A 17,185-nucleotide genomic window follows, 5' to 3' on the forward strand; every position below is an offset into this window, starting at 1 on the left:
CCCTCTTGCCCTGTGTGAACTGAGCCTTAAAGGGGTTGTCCCATCACAAGGATCCTATCTATACTGCCCACCAAATGACGCAAGAAACCAGGAAGAAAGAAGATTTTACAGCAGTGAAGACTGGTGAGTATGCGACGTGGGAATACCCCTTTAAGAGCAATAAAGAGAAAAAATTCAGGGTATAGAAACCATAAGCATGCATGCTGGGCCAATCTTATAGGTCACATTTGTAGCAGTCCCTTATCTCATGGCCTAATAAAGGATCAAGCATGTTGGAATTCGATCTGTCCAATCCTGAACTAAAACTCATAGAAAAATTATTCATTGGGCAGAGTATTAGCGTCCCTATAGAGCGACATACTTTTGAAGGCAGGGTATATGGGGATGACGTTTGTGATGAGGAACGCGTCGTATTTGGCATCGGCAGAAGAACTTAATTCTGAAAGATAATAAATTCAGTGAATCCAAAATCAACAATAAAACAGAAAAAACAGATGATATATGTAATATACAATACTGGATAGGAGTATGGTGTATAAACTTATAAAGGACATCGACATTGGCCATTTTCTAGGTCAGGCCACTTCTGGTGAACTGTACAGAGCCTGAACACAACATTGGTGGAAGTGGCACCAATATCTAGACTGGTGGGGGACTCAAACTCGGAAATCCTGTGGATAAGTGGTTTTGAAGAAACCGTAGTATTCAGACAAGCTCCGCCGCTTCTACTACTAAGCAGAGTGCCGGCTTGGTATTGTTGCTGGGCCCCATTTGCTTGAATGGGACTGAGTTGCATACACACCATGTGACCTATGAACATGAAGTCACCGGTCTGTGTAGTGGAATCGGAGCTGGACTTTGATCGACTGATCAGGTCTGGAACCCCCTTAGGATAGGTCATCAATATTTTAGTCCTGAAAAACCCTTTACGATTATAGGGTTGCCTGGGATAAGGAAAGAAGGTCTGATTCATTGCCATGACCACCACTTGTCCACAAGCTTTGTCTAGTATATTTATTTGAGTTGGGTTAAAGTTGCAATACCAGCACTGCCCATGGGCAGGAGTGGCGCTGTTGTTTAATAATTAAAAAAAAAAAAAAAAAAAAAAAAGTATATGCTTGACTTTATAAACTAGAAATAGATGCCGGCCTCTGGTATGTGCATTTCTTCATCAGTCTGCAGCCTTTCACACAGAACATTGGGTACTAGGTGAAGGCTACGCCCGGCGCTGTTCAGTCTCTTCAGGGCTACGACTGACAGCAGCATAAAGTAATCTACAAGGTTAATGAAATCCCACATACACACACATCACATGAGGCCGAGATAACACTCACGGGGTGGGAAGAGGAATCCATAGGACATCTGTTTATCTGCCTTGTAAGCTGAACAGCTCTGACTGTTGCCTGGAGAAATGCGTGGGTCCAGCCGTACACAGCTTGATAAATAATCCGGGATGCCAGATACTTCAGCCTGCCATGGGGGGAAATGTACAGTGAAATAAGAAGATTCTAGCAACAGGTATGTGTATACAGGGGCGTAATGGGAAGCTCCTGGGCCCTAGTGCACACACGGTAAGGTGGGCTCCATCTTCTCCATCTATATACATACTGAGGTCTTCTTCTATGGCAGGCATGACCTGGAGAGATGCGTGGGTCCAGACGTACTCTGCCATCGCTAGGAGTATGGGGCAAAGGCCAACATGGGAATTCTAGTAAGAAGGTTTCACGGCTGGGAGTAGGGTCGTAATTGTCCACCAGAGGAACCTCCACTGGGCCCAGGCTCTAACACAATAATGGCCCTCACAAATCCAGCTAGGACAACCCAGTTTGGAGGCTTAGTAGGGTCTATTTCTATGGGAGCGATGGAGGGTGGACCCTCAATCATTTTATCCCGGGGCCCAAGGAACCTCAGTCCAACACTTTCCAAAAGTTTGGCATGTAAACAATTTGTATACTGAGGGGACCCTGGAGGGGGTAAAACAGAACATGTTTTGAACGCCCCATAAAACTTTATGGGTCCCTGTCTTTCATGTCCGAGTATAGTTTTGCTGCCCACTAATGTTTTTGAGGCCACTGTCGGGGTCAGATTACTTAATGTCTAAGGGGCCACCAATGAGGGAAAGCTTAATGTCTGAGGGGCAACAGGTTAAATATTTGAAGGGCATTTCACTGTGTGATGGGCCACTAAAGGGCATTATAATGTAGGTGGCCACTAAGGAGCCATTATAACGTGTAAGAGTCACTAAGGGGCATTATACCATGTGGGGCCATTATAATTTGTGCGGCTAGTCTGGTATACCAAGCCCTCTCAGTCCATGATACGGACCTGCTTTGACACGGTGTACGATGTCCAGAGCGGAATCTGCAGTGATTCACTGTAGCCGCTCACAAAGTCGCTGTGGTAGAGCACGCTGTACTTGGTTTTGAATAACACCGCTGGACGCCCGTATAAGAGGTTTTTGTCTGAAAATATAGATGCGAAGCACAGATGAACAAGGGACGCAAACACATACCACAAAGCGAGCAAACTGCAACAAAAAGTGACAAAACATAAAAAATTAAAAGCTCCATATACAAGCTACACAGAGACATGGCCGCACAATACACAGACATGGGCCGTCACAAGCATGAAGGGGTGTCTGTGTCAATAAAGGATCGGTCCCCAAGTCTAAAAAGCATTGAGAATGAGAATTATGGCATACTGTTTATCCAGATCCATTCGAAGGATAAGCGCTGTTACTATTGATGTAAATTGGGGTCTACAAGCCAAGTGGGCGGTAACTGGTTTCTCTGGGGGTGGTGTGCGTGTCTGCAGGGCTGCATCTGCCATGAGGAAAGAGGAGTATCTCGCCTCAGGCGGCATGTTGCCCAAGTCTGGAACAGAACTGCTATTCAGAGTATAATGATCGGAGGCCCAGGTGAGGTGATTAAATATAAACAGTGTCACTCACCTCTCCTGGGCTTCGGCGCACCCCCTATTTTCCCCCCGTTGTCTTCAGGCATCTTTTCGCTTCCTCAATGAATTCAGCTTTAGACTGTGATATAGCATAAGTGGTCAAATGGGTGATGTCAGCGCCATGACCCATATTGACGCCAGCTTAACCCACATGACCATGACTCACAGGCCTTAGAGTCCTCTGACGTCATTAAGGAAGTCCATTTTTCCATGCCAGAGCCCAGGAGAGGTGAGTAACATGTTTTTTGATCACCAGAGTATACAAAAGTTTGTGGGTGGGTGAACCCCCAAAACGTTGGGTTTGTCCAAACCTGAAATTTTTGTAAACTTCATAGCAAAAACCTTATAGCCACTAAAGGACTATAGTGTTTGAAGGGGACACTGTGGGGTACTATACTAGAGGAGCCTCCACTTAATACACAATAGGCACCGGGCTTTAGAGCGGCTTCCTGACACTGAAAGACTCATTACAGAGCGTTGACTAGAATTAGGTATTTGTGGTGCGATTCCATGTCACCCTCCTCATATTTCTCCTCATATCTATCCTGACTTGCTGAGTCAAGGAACTTCAGAGACTGCGGCTGGTATTGCACAATGGAGTACGATGGGTGACGGGAACGTGATTTGGACAGGATGAGAAGTTCTTTTATAGTTTGTTATTGTGATGTAAAAACAGCTTGTCCTCAAATTCACAAAAAGTGTTTGTCTTCCCTCTTATTTTTCCATTATCTTAAGTCACACATGGGAAGGAAGCCAAAACACAAACATGTCAGAAAACGTGATCACTCCGACTGGTCAAGAAGATGCAAGTGTTAGTTAGCAGGTGACTTAAAGGGAGTGTCACTAGACCTCAGCATATCACCCCAGCCCGCAGAGTAGGGTCACCTGAATCAAACAGAGTTTCCCCCTTGTGAATCGCTGTCTCAGTTGCCAAGATATGTAAACATACAAGGGATCTCTTTGGTGAGGGTGCTGCCATTGCTCCAAAGACACGAGTGGCCACACCCTCACTGCTCCAAAGAGCTCATTTGCATATTGACAAAAACAGCACTCTCTCGCCAGAGGCAGCGATTCACAAGGGGAAAAACACTGTTTGATTCAGGTGACCCTAACCTATCTATCTGCGGACTTGGTCGGTGTGCTTGGATCCGGTGACAGACAGAATCCCACTTTATAGTCCTTAGGAGAAAGGGAATAAAATGCAAAAATTTCAGCAATTGTAGTCCACAAGTACGAGTTGCAATTCAGTTACAGCTAACATTATGATATTATGGTTTGCAGTCACACATCACAAATTAACAGTCCAATAGTAAGGAAACTTAAGGCACTGTATCACACATCACATCCCCTTTAATTGACCTCATCCGTAAACAGATATAATATGTGATACAATTGCTTTGTATTGTAATAATTGCACCGAAACGCGTCAGTCCTACTCAAGTTATAGCAACAGCTTAACTAACGAACCTGTATTTCATATTATATTCGGAACGGGAGCCTTAATACAGCGGAGCTATAGGAAGGGTATTGAAGACCCCATTAATGACCCATCACACCATCAGGTATTAGAATTGCCACTTTGGGCAAAAAGATTTGAGCACCGTCTGCTCTGAGACTGAAGCTGAGCAGTTTTCTATTTCACTAGCACCTTGGAGGTTGGAGTTAGTTATGGTACAGACAGTAGGAGTTGGGAGGGGAAGGATCTAGTGTGCTCAGGGGTGTGGCCCTCCTTCTATAGTGTACGCCCCCGCTTTAGTAACAGTAGCAGTTCCGGTTAGGATTAGGGGGTCATATTAATGCGTGACCCAGACATGACTGCACCAAACATAAGGCGTGTTAGTTTCATCTGGCATTTACCAGCTGGACAGCCATTAAAGGTTTAGTTTCAAAGGCTCACCAGCACTGCTTGTAAGGGACACTCCTGAGGGCATCTCTGGCGGGTTTTCCAATGAAGAAGTACTTAAGGCTGCTTCTTCTGAGCTGCTAAGTAACCTCTCAAGTGCAGCCCCTTTAATCCAAGATTGAAGAAAGAAAAATGACAACGTGACAAGTCATATACTGCAGCAGTTTGTCACCTCCACCTTCACCCACAGGCAAGACACAGCAGAACAGGGGCTTTCATGTGGTTTCCAAAAAAATTGATGGCTCACGTTACACAAAAACACACAGACGGACGGGACAAGGACCAAGTACTAACAGGACGAGTAAGTCAACATCAATAAGGAATGAACAAACCTGTATTTCTTGGTGGCACCTCCTTAATCTCATTGCTAAGTTCATCTACTGCCACATCTGTCAATACAAACAGATACAAGAAATTAATTGATCGGATACAGAACAAAAAAAGTTGCTTACAGTGAGGAGATCCTACAAAAAAAAAAAAAGGAGAACAAGTCATCTAGAGATTGGTCTCCAAGGCACAATCTCCAGATTTATCCTGATGGTATGGTCCATAGACTGACCAAGTCATTGAGAAGATCACGATGGATCGATCGATCATTGTAGCAGAAATGAAACCCAAGTGGATGAGGTCAGTAGATATTATGGGGGTGGACATTTCTGGTACAACAATATTAGTAATTTAGTCTGATTAATGGTCAGTGTTATTTGTTCCTTAGTGGTTTTAATTGGAAAAAAAAAAACAAATTGTGAAATTTACCAAATTTTATCAAAGAATTTAGTAATGGTAACTGCAAACCATAATGTTTTATGTAAGTTCTAAGCAATGTATATTATACGTTACTACCTATGGGAGATACTTACCCGATTTTATTTCATTTGATTCAGTCCTACTAGGTGGGTGGGGCAAAAAAGCTGTAAGCCCATTAGCGTGCAACTATGATAAATGGCCCCAATGGGCAGAACTACAAAAAATGGCCCAAGCCTAGCTACAATGTTCACTCTAGTGAATTCAAGTCATAAATCTACTTGCTGAATATAAGGCACTTGGGGTACTTAAAGGGGTTGTCCAGGACCCATTGGAGCCTATAAATAGGTAGCTATATTTAGAGGTATGGATGAGAAGTCCATATACAAGAGAACCCAAATAGTACCGCTAGATAGTGGAACCCACTAGCTTGTAAGTCCCCACAAAAAGGAACACTTGAGTGGGCACCCTCAACATCTAGACCATGGTGGCTACAACTACTGTAATGTCCATGTTTAAGTCCACTAAAGTTGAAGCAAGCCAAGTTCAGGGTCAACAAAGACCTACAGTTTGAGGTGTAGCTATAAGGGGTGCAGAGGTATCAGTCACTCCCAGGCTTTGAGCCTGAGGAAGGCCCGTAGATTTTGAGGTCCTATCACAAGGCGTCTGTGTCTGTCTTGTGTATTGGAGAAGTTTAACATGGGGGTTGGTAATTTTTGGTCAATGAGAGGACATCCCAGACAAAAACTTTACATAGCAGATGCAGACATCACACTAGGGCTCGTTCTACTAAACCAAATGTAATGGTTTTAATGAATTACTTATTGCCATCTTGTTTGTAAGTTGGGTTACAGATGTTTTTAAACAGAAGTGACCATTAATCGTATTAGGATGCGGATATAGAGAAAGCAGATATACCTATAATGTACGGATAGTCAAGATCTTCCAGCATGGTAAGATTGGCTAAAGAGGAAAATGGGAGGAGGGGTTTAGTGTTGGGTCTTGATCATCAATAGCGGCTTTCAAAATTGTTTAAGGCAACTAGAATATATGGGAAGGGCCAGATTGGGGCACCCTAATATTCCTTCGCGAATATTAGGGTATGTGGAGGAACAGATCTTCATGGCGACATCATGGCACTCAACATTGCAGAAGAGCTGTAATGGTCCATCTTTGCAGATCTTTCCATCGAACAGTCATGAAAAGTTTTATTAAGTCTTGCTGAGAAATCTATTAGAACATGGAAAAATCTGAAATAACCCAAAAAGTTCCTTAGAGAAACAACAAATCGAATGGGAAAGGGGAACCTCTCTCAAAAATATCCATTACCAGTGGTTGATATCTCTTGTTGGTTGGTTGGTAAACCTCAGTAGATGGTCCTGACCGCTACCATCGTAGTACAAAGCAATACATTGGCAGTTAATGATAGAAAATTCTCTATGTACGTTACGAGACTAGGAGGTCCCACTTTGACAAAGACCTTCTGTGTGTGCCACAGATCAGGACCATTCATAATAGAGTTATTGCTTAACCGATTCTGCTTAGCCTGGATCCAATGAAAGTGCACGGCCACAAGGAGGACATTTTACAACCATGACGCCATATTGTTCTTACCATCATTTCCTTTAAGATATAGTCGTTTATTCAATTCCTCAGCCTTGTTCTTTACATGAAAGATAAACCACAAAAAAGTTATTTAGCAAAAATCAAAAAACATTCTATAGCTTCAGTAATGTGTCTGTACATGTGTAGCTCTGCAAAATAAGACTATTTCGGGAGAAGGAAGCCATGTTTCAAGCTATTCCGAAAGTCAATGTTCGACTCATTAGAGTTTTAGAACATGACCCAGCAGGCAGGCTTTGTTGAGAGCCAGGTGTTTTTGGCCTATAGGAGACCTATTTTGCATACCTTTCCCAGGGTGCATTGCCTTTAAAGCTTCTGCTAGCTGCTGAGGGGTGTCAAAGTCCTCACAATAGACACTTCAAGAAACAAGATGACATTTAATAAAATTGATCTATTCGGGTCTTAACATCCTGGGTCATTATTTCTTTCACTATAGTCCCCCAAATACAAGTTTCCAGGGTGCTCCATACACTACAGGTGCATGTTGAGATATACGTACATAGTTTCCAAAACCACTCCCCTTTATGTGGCATCACTTCCTGCTCTGCAGCTATTGGCTGAAGCTATGACTCACAGACTTCCTGCTCTGCAGCTATTGGTTGAAGCTTTGACTCACAGACTTCCTGCTCTGCAGCTATTGGTTGAAGCTTTGACTCACAGACTTCCTGCTCGCCCGCCCCTACACACCTGTCATATTGAGAGCTCTATTCTAGCAGATTTTCCCTTGGACCAAAAAAACAATGAAAATGACCTGAACATTTGACATATGCCACATACAACAGTAACAGCAGATATTTGGTGGCATCTACCTTATCATCACAAGAACATCCAAGCTCTTCATTGACAGTGGATTGAGAAAGTACTATGGGGACGGGTTTGGAGACTTCATCTGGTAATGTCGGCTTGTGGGATGCTGCTCGTAAGAGATGGTTTAAGCTTCCGTGAGTTCCATTGTTGGGGGCAGGTTTCAAACCCAAGAGATCTGTAGAGACAGAAAGTGATAAGTAATATAAAGTAAAAACATTACACACACATACAGATGGGATAAAAATCCTAAGTGGCCAAAGATTGGACTCTAGAAGTTGTATGGTACCCAAATGGATGACCTTGAAACTCAAGAGGTAGGAGGTGGGGGAACTTGTTCATATTTGAAGTGGTTTTCTTGGACTAATTTTAGGATAGGTTATCAATATGGGATCAATTGGGTCTGGTCTCCCAACATTCTCAGAGATCGACTGGTGGACACGGCACTACACATACAATTGAGGCCGTCTCCAGGACAGTTAGGAGGGCCAAATCATAGGGTTCACAAATCTAAATTTTTTTGGAAAAACTTTTTGAAACACATTCCCACAGAAATGGCAAATTAAATGAAACTTTCGACACAATATTAAAACGAAATGCAGGTCGGGTCACTCACCACACATGACATTGTAGAGCTCAATGTTCTCGAAAGGAGGAACTTTATTCTTGTATTTAAATGATGGGCCATGACCAACAAAGACCGTCTGGTGAGGAAAAAGAAGTCACCATCACTCAAATCTCATCTCAGCAAATCTCATCTCATCAATTCCCTTCATCTGAAATGCATCAGACCTGATGTTTGCCAAAAATGTCACAAAGTTCACATTATTAGACAAGCAATATTTATATCCTCCAGAACCCAAAGCAGATAGCAAGGTGTGCAATCTCATATACATAAAAAAATAAGTTTCTGTCTGTCTGTTCTTTATGCGCGACCAATCGACTGGACCGATCTTCACCAAATTTTGCACACAGGTACATCCGGTGTCTGAAAAGGTTTTAGATCGGGTCTCAGCACTCTATGACGTACCGTTCTTGAGATACAATATTCCCAAAAAATGACCTGCATTAGCCAATAGAAGCCTGCAAGTCTTTCACTTATATTTCAACTGCCATACACACGGTGGTCACATGTACCTTATCAGCTAATAGAAGCTTGCAGGTGCTTAGTCTCCACATGCACACAGATTTACTCCAGGTTTCCATAAAAACCCAGCCATTTTTCTTCACTGCTATAGGTCAGCTTTAAAAGGGGCAGGGCACTGTGGATGACACTGTTACACAAGGTCACATACACACAGCTTTACTCCAGGTTTCCATAACAACCAGTCGCATGTTTTTCACTGATATCCAAACTGAGATGCACATGATGCTTATGGACCAATGGAAACTCGTAGGTTCTTCAGTCTTCACATACACACAGCTTTACGCTAGGTTTCCTTAGCAACCAACCTATTCTTATGGGACCACTACACAAACAACAAACGAAATATACTCGTGCGAAGTTGGGTCTTACTGCTAGTACAAAATAAAATCCTACTAACTACAGCACTAGAGTCCATAGGAGTAATCAATTCAGCACAAATCAAATTTGTTAAATTTCTCAAGAAGTTTGAATTTCAGTGAATCCAAAACTTTTGGCATTTGGCTGACAAAAACGGATTAAAATGGTGGCCACCATTTTACATAAAATGGCCCAACTAGAAAATACTGCTACTTTGTGTGAGAATACGAAGAGTATGTCAGACAGAGAACAAGAGATAGCAAAAGCACAGAATACAGATAGATAGTGGATTAGCGTCAGTGAGTTAGATTTGCAATAGATTGATAGATACTTAGTGAAAGATAGGCATCAGTCAGTGACAGTGTGTTAGTCAGGCACAGGCAGCCATTGCTGCTGCGGCTATACATTACATAAATTCCACAGGATAAGTCATCAGTATATGATCTGTTGGGGTCCCACACCCGGACCACACACAGACCAGCTGTTCTGGCAGTCAGAATCTGCTAGTGGATGGGGAGCACGTGCAGCATTCAAGTAATAGGAGCGTCAAGGCAGCACCGCCTACTGCATAGTGGTGGTTCTGGGGAACTGCAGCGCTGCTCCTATTACTTGACTATTGTACGTGTTCTCCATCCACTAGCACCGTCTGCCATCTGAAGACTGATCTATCTGGGGTCCAGGTGTCGATCAATATGAAAAATCAGCCCCAGGAGTTTTCCCTTTGGTACCTGCATGCTGCTTATCTTGTTGTCATAGCCGTGATCCCCTTGGAAGCTGCACTTCCCTGCTTTTTTGTATACATCCACTTGTTTTCTAGGCACAAAGACACACAGTTCAGTATCAACAGGGAGAATTATAATGATATAAAATAAAATTTTCTATTTCTATAAAATTACATTAAAATTCATGTATTTGATATATTTACAGTGATTAGAGCTCCGTTTGTCTTATACACAGTACAATGAAATATTTTGGTCGACCTAAACCACCAGGAGGAGCTCATTACACTCAATAGTAAAACAGTAAACTACGGGCTCCTAGGCTCCCTCTGGTGGTGACTGCAGGCAGCCTGAATTTGATAGATTTGGGTATTGAGCTTGCGCCTTCATTCAACTTTGATATTTAAGAATTTTACTAAATCTCTGTTATTCCTCAATATAAAAACTATTTCTTTTTTTTTTCTTTTTTTTTCTTGGTTTGAAGATATTTCTTGAGCAGGGACTAACTTTGCGACGTGCCATGTCCGTTCTACCAGTAGATGGATGTCCTCTATCCTTCGGTTATTGGCGTAGTGCAGCCTCTTTGGGAGATGATGCTTCAGGTAAGGCTTAAAGTGCTGATCTTTGCTCTTACACTGGAAAATAAAAAAGCAAACAATGATTTTTGGAAAGAACACAATGGGTCTGAAAATTGACTTATATTATATGCAATTCAGCCTATATTACTTTCCATAGATGGCCCTTATTTGCAATGACGCTTGCAGGGGGTCTGCATGCAATGTATTGTGAGATCCGGAATCCGAATAGTTGAGTAGTCACATTGCCTTTATATCAATTCCAATAAATCTCCATTATTGAAAAATCCAACATAACATGAAGAGACTGGTGAAGACAGATCGTGAACTCTCAAAAATTTCAAAAAGTTTTCACTACGGACCCACCCCCCACAGACAGACACAAAACCAGATTCTTACCGTTAGATTGGCAACAATAACTTTTGGGTCATCTGGAGGAAAAAACAACATAACAGACAATCACTACATCTTCTGGATTAGCGTAGGAAGCAAAAATTTTGGTAAAATTTTTTATGTAGGCTTTTCGAATCAACACCATAAACTTAAGGTAGTGCTTCAAAGTGCTTGAAATGGACTCGACATGTCCCATCCCCATTTGAGCCTTTCTTACACACAGTGCTCAGTATGGAATCCTGACCTTCTATAGCACGTATCAGAAGGTTACGCTCATATAACCACTAAGGCACCAGTGGTATATGCAAAAAGTTACAGCTCGAAGAGCGTTCAATTTTCAATGCATTGAGTGAAGTCTTCGAAATGCATTGAAAATGGAGGAGTGACTTACCCCTAGTCTCAAATTTTCTAGTACAGATATGACAGTACACTTCTCTCAGGTCACCTCTACTGCCATAGGAATGAGCAATGAATGTGCCCGATATTTTTTTCTTCTTTGAGTTTCCTACAGCTTTAGGACAACAGTGACCTGGAAGACGAAGTGCCTGCTTATATACAAGGTCTACCTCTCCAGGGTCATAAATACCAATAACTGAAACCATGTACGGCCAAGATCGGCCGGGTTCAAGATATTCAATGTGGCATGGATATGGAGGAGACAGATCGCAACCACAAGTTGCAAATCAAGGAGTGTGCATGTAACTTAGCAGTGTCGGACTCAGGATCCTTAAGCCCACCAGACAAAATAATTCTGGAGGCCCAAACTCCAACAACCTCCAAGTACTAGACTAGAGCACCCTTCCAATTTGTGTGTCTTCTGCTGGACCATTATTGTGTTAGGCCCTGGGCCCACAAGAGGATCCTCTGTTGGGCTAGTCCGACACTGCAAGTCAACTTATATCAATGAATAAGACAGCAGTTCTCATAGAGTTACTTAAATTTTTTTAGAAAAATTAACTTTTTTTGGAAAATTGAGACCATAAATTACTTCTAATGTTTTATAATTATTTCTGATCTCCAAGCAGGTGGCGCTCCACTTACGTTTAGGTACATTGTTCTTGGTGCGCATGCGTCCCAAAGAGCCGGGCAAGAAGACAAAGTCGTCCACGTTACTGAGATATGAAGTAAGAAATTCTGTCTTTTCACAGTTTGCTTCTTCCATGCCTAGGGGTCAAAAAAAATGTGACAAACAGATAAATAAGGGCACTGAGAACCTTCAAGGAACTGAACAGCGACTCTCTAGAATTTTTGAGCATGTAGTCTTTTTGAGTCCTATAGGGACAAAATTGCCTATAGCATTACTGGTGCCTTGAAGTAAAAAGAAATGGGTCTGAATCCATGCAAGTCAACATTCTCAATGTGGTTCCTGCCCTGTTTGCATGGGATCCTTCCATTGAAGTAGTTCATTCGTGAAGATACCGCTGTCAACCAAGAAACAGATTTCTGTCCGGACCCCCATCAATTGGCTGCTATCACTAGAGGTAGAGGAGATAGCCATAGATATAAAACCATATGGTCCACCTTATCATAAATACACGAGTTGGGTCTGTTAAAGTCACCCTTTGTGGGCAGCTCTCCACTCTTGCGCGGGACTTTTGCCATGAGACAACTTTTAAGACTTCATGGATATGGTTGACATGAAGGTTCTACATTGTTCCAATGGCCAGGCAAAATTCAAGAACCTAGTTGGACTATTCATCCTGTCCCAAGTATGTCCCCCTGAAATTGGATTAGGAACCCATGGTGGGCAGCTCTCCACTCTTGCTCGGGACTCTTGCCATGAGGCAACATTTAAGACTACATGATACGGTCGACATGAAGGTTCTACATTGTTCCAATGGCCAGGCGATGATCTTCTTCAGAGTGGTTCCCAAACTTCTAGTTGGACTATTCATACTGTCCCAAGTATGCCCCCCTGACATTGGATTAGGAACCCATGGGCGATATTGTAAGTTCACAGATCTCCTGCCCTAAAATTCCAGAAGTTTTATAGAGTAACAGGTTGGGTTATAACATTTTTTTCCTTCTGTGATTAAAGGTCCTTCTGATCCTCGATTTCAACACCCCAGCTGTGATCACACGCACAGTCTGTTCTCGTCTACCTTGACCTAAATATAAAATCATCGACTTCCAACAAGCGGGCTCATAGTTGAATAAACTTTGTGAATTATTTCAGATTGAAGTCTTTTTAATTAAAACATCAAAATGTTCGTAGAGCGGAGCCATGATAGACGTGGAAGGTCAGAGCCAGCGATTGCCTGACGGGAGACGTCAAGACCCTGCTGAATGCCAAACATTTCCACCAAGGAACATAGAGCTACTGAGTTACCGTCACCTGAGCCAAGAAACCTCATATCAACCCTGATATTTGTCAAAGTGCATGTACAAACCTTGTGCCAGACTAATCCCCCCCTAACTGGAACAAATTGTCGTAAGAGGCGCAACATGGAACACAGCAAGTGGGAAGTCAAACTACGAGGACACCTAAAACGAGAGCGCGGTCATAGCGCAACACTGACTGCACAGCTAAGGCAGAAGAAAAATTATTACACGAACGGGGGAAAATAAGTGAATGTGATAATATTCCATTCTCTTAATATACACTATATAGTAAAGCAGCAGTCTGTGCTCCAGAGCTGCCCTTCCTGGTATAATATAGGATACATATTGTAAGTGCAAGCCTTGTTAAAGGGGTTGTACTGTTATGGATACTTCTCCCCTGTCCACTGGTGTACCATCGCTAGGGGCCCCAATCACTGGGACCCCCAGTGATCCGGAGGACACTATGGACTCCATTTGAATAGACACCAATATGCTGGTGTGAACAGCGCTCCATTCACTTTTATGGGGCTGCGGGCACTGCTGGAGATAACAGTCCTAGCAGCACCATAGAAGTGAACGGAGCACCGGTCGTACAAGTACACTGGAGTTCCATTCTGAAGAAGGCCTTAGGGGGACTTTTGGTTTTCCGTCCTCCAGATCAATGGACCTAGTGATCGGGGCCCCCGCAACTGGACACTTGTCACCTAACCTAGGGATAAGACATAAGTGTCCATAACAGGACAACCCCTTTAAGAGGGGTTTTTCAGGTGCAACATAGATCATGTTTACACATCTCCCCAGGTTTCCTTGATGCGGACAACGCTCTAGAGATCAGGAAGTCCCTGTGCCTTCCTTAAGCAAACACGACCTGTAAGGCAATTTATCTGTGCCCTAACATCAAAATTTTTGGCTTTTCCCAATTATACAACCCATTATAGAACTAAAATTAATATGGTGTCCAATTGTCAAAACAGAAAAACAGAACAAGCCAGTAAAGTTACCATGATCTCCAACAAACATGATGTTGACGCATCGATGCAGCTTCATTTGCTTCAAGCCGTCCATTAACATGCCGACTACTCCATCGATGTCCTTCAGTTGATTTATCAGCTACGAGAAAAGACAAGTCATCATCCATCAACTAAGACGTGAAACCAAAGACACTGCCCTTTATATTCAGAGATTTCAGATACAAATTAACTAAAGAAAACATGGCAGAATTCCAGATCAGTTGGCGCCAAAAAGCTGACGTCACATGACCTTAGTGCGATATGAGCCTATAGGTCCTTTAGATCAGTGACTCGCAACTTCAAGTCATGTGCCCTTTAGCAACAAAACGTTCCAACTGAGTAGCCCCAAGGATCTTTGTGGGGGCACCCAGAGGTGGAACCTGATGTCCTTGGTCCAAAATCTATAATGGGGCTTCTACCTTGTGCTATTTAGGATAGAGGCATGTTTTTTTTGTAGCAGAGGGACCTCTGGACCACTTCTAGCCATGCCCATGGGGTCACCTGTGGATAATATGCACTTGTACGGGGCTAGAGCAGAGTCAGGCGGTGTGTGGCCTAATGGCGGCAAGCTACACCCAGTGTAGAGGTGATCCAAACATGTGGGGGAAGCTTCAAAATCTGGTTGTGGTTAACGTGCCTTAAAAGTAAAAGGAACTAGCATGTTGAACTCAACTCCTCGATCCTTCTCAACTTTGATATCTGCAATTGGGACATATTATTGTCCAATTCACCCAAAATCAGCAGGTCCAACCAACGTCAAAGCTTACCACCAACAAATAAAAGCAAACTTCTCGGAAATGAATAGTGCCAGTGAATAGGAGAAACTTTTTAATATATCTTATTAATGAAAAATGCTTCTTTCTCCGTTTATCAGACTGTTTTCCTCCTCCTTCCTTTCACTAATACAATCTGTACCTAGAGAGTGGAGATGGGCTGTCAGTTTCACATACAAAAGTCTATGAAGGAAGGAAGAGGTGGCTGCTGGATAAAAAATGGATTGAAGGGAGGAGGAAGGAAAGCAGCTTGGTTCCTAGGGAAAGAAGCATTTTTCTTACAAAGTTTCTTATACTCACATGTACTATTCATTTATAGAAAGTGTTCTTAAAGTTGGAGGTACGCTTTACTCTAATGTGCACGGTTACCTTAATAGCCAGATCTAATGAAAATAGATTGACTCCTTACAAACCTCACTGCTGAAAGGTCCATATCTGTGTCCTGCTTGATCAGGCTGCTCCAAATATATGGCAAACACATATGGCCTAAAATATAACAGAAAAGTCATCATAAGTGGCCACATTAGGTTTCGCTATACACAAGTCAATAGGAAAAAGAAAATCTAATTTGTTGCAAAATTCTAAACCAACGAGAGCTATGAAGGAAGTCAGAAGTAACAGAGTTCTCCTCAAGCGGAGCTGAGGGGGATCATCGGCACCAACACGCTCATTATATGGCGTCCCAGTGAGCTGCTGAGGTGCCAAAACAATCACAGGCACAGCACGAGGAACGAGTTTAGCAGAAGGCCAGCTTGACAGCTGCCAAAACACCCGAGCAGGCGGATTATCAACGACAACAACACGCTCATTATATGGCTTCCCAGTGAGCTGCTGAGATGCCGGAACAATCACAGGCACAGTGTGAGGAATGAGTTCAGTGGCAGCCCAGGTTGACAGCTGCCAAAACACCGGAGCAGGTGGATTATGAACGACAACAACACGCTCATTATATGGCATCCCAGCGAGCTGCTCAGATGCCGAAACAATCACAGGCACAGCGTGAAGAACAAGTTCAACAACAGGACAGCCGAAACACCAGAGCAGGCAAACCATCGACAGCAGCAATTTGCTGAATATAGGAGGATCATCGACGCCAACAACATGCAGATGAAGTCACGGGCAGAGGCTAGTATACTATATAAGAGAACACAAAAAAAAACAAACAAGGGAACGTCCAATATATTTTTACAGGGCACCAAACGCCCTACATAGCAGGAGAGTTAGGGCTAATTCACACTAAGTATCAGATCGACACATGGTCCCAGTGGAATAAAAATTTACAGTATGCACTATTGGAGTCCATATTTCTGAGGACCTGAAGACCTTTGGTGATAACGGTCTCCAAGTTCATCTCCTCTACAAACATATGGACCTCCATGTGGATTAAACTTTGACAGTTTTCATATGTTCATGTGAATGTATCTGCAGCCACCACTAGAAGGCGCAGAGGAGGCAAAAATTTGTGCGCGGTGTAGGAGCTCACCACACTCGCTACAGATGAGATCGGCTGCAGAACTAACAAGTCATGGACATTTTATGCCAAGTCTAACTCGGTCTAAAAAAAAAATCCTAGTCAAGCTGCAGCATGAGTCAACGAGAGGATTTTTTTTTCCAAAAAAGGAATACTTTACGACGTACCTTTCATTGTCAGGTAGATGCAACCACTGCAGTACCGTCATGACTCTGCGCTGTTGAGTGATAGCTCTAGACGGGAATAGAAAAAGAGACGTCAAAGTTACGATGAACAAAAATACAATAGAATTGGCAGAATTTAGGAAAACAAGTACAAAATAACTTTGTTAACCTATGGCAACCAAGCAAGTCGCTTCTTCCATTCTCCAAAGGGTCCTTGAAAAATGG

At 42.8% G+C, this 17,185-nt stretch overlaps 1 protein-coding gene across 9 annotated transcripts in view; it reads right to left on the bottom strand.

Moving 5' to 3' along the window:
* Positions 1-17,185, bottom strand: part of ENPP2 (ectonucleotide pyrophosphatase/phosphodiesterase 2) — a 93,571-nt gene that overhangs the window by 16,434 nt on the left and 59,952 nt on the right. For 3 of the 9 annotated variants that reach the window (XM_075270232.1, XM_075270231.1, XM_075270235.1), the window contains exons 10-25: positions 16,964-17,029; positions 15,739-15,811; positions 14,544-14,652; positions 12,262-12,384; positions 11,227-11,258; positions 10,760-10,887; positions 10,262-10,346; positions 8,646-8,733; positions 8,035-8,207; positions 7,217-7,265; positions 6,521-6,565; positions 5,191-5,247; positions 4,853-4,963; positions 2,326-2,462; positions 1,335-1,470; positions 362-439 (exon numbers count right to left, since the gene is read on the bottom strand). In XM_075270232.1, coding sequence (XP_075126333.1) covers positions 362-439; positions 1,335-1,470; positions 2,326-2,462; positions 4,853-4,963; positions 5,191-5,247; positions 6,521-6,565; positions 7,217-7,265; positions 8,035-8,207; positions 8,646-8,733; positions 10,262-10,346; positions 10,760-10,887; positions 11,227-11,258; positions 12,262-12,384; positions 14,544-14,652; positions 15,739-15,811; positions 16,964-17,029 — 1,490 coding nt within the window. The remainder of the gene's footprint in view (positions 1-361; positions 440-1,334; positions 1,471-2,325; positions 2,463-4,852; positions 4,964-5,190; positions 5,248-6,520; positions 6,566-7,216; positions 7,266-8,034; positions 8,208-8,645; positions 8,734-10,261; positions 10,347-10,759; positions 10,888-11,226; positions 11,259-12,261; positions 12,385-14,543; positions 14,653-15,738; positions 15,812-16,963; positions 17,030-17,185) is intronic. The other 6 variants (XM_075270234.1, XM_075270237.1, XM_075270238.1 and 3 more) reach the window with 4 other exon arrangements.

The sequence above is a fragment of the Leptodactylus fuscus genome, chromosome 4, assembly GCF_031893055.1.
Source record: "Leptodactylus fuscus isolate aLepFus1 chromosome 4, aLepFus1.hap2, whole genome shotgun sequence".
In the NCBI taxonomy this organism is placed as follows: domain Eukaryota; kingdom Metazoa; phylum Chordata; class Amphibia; order Anura; family Leptodactylidae; genus Leptodactylus; species Leptodactylus fuscus.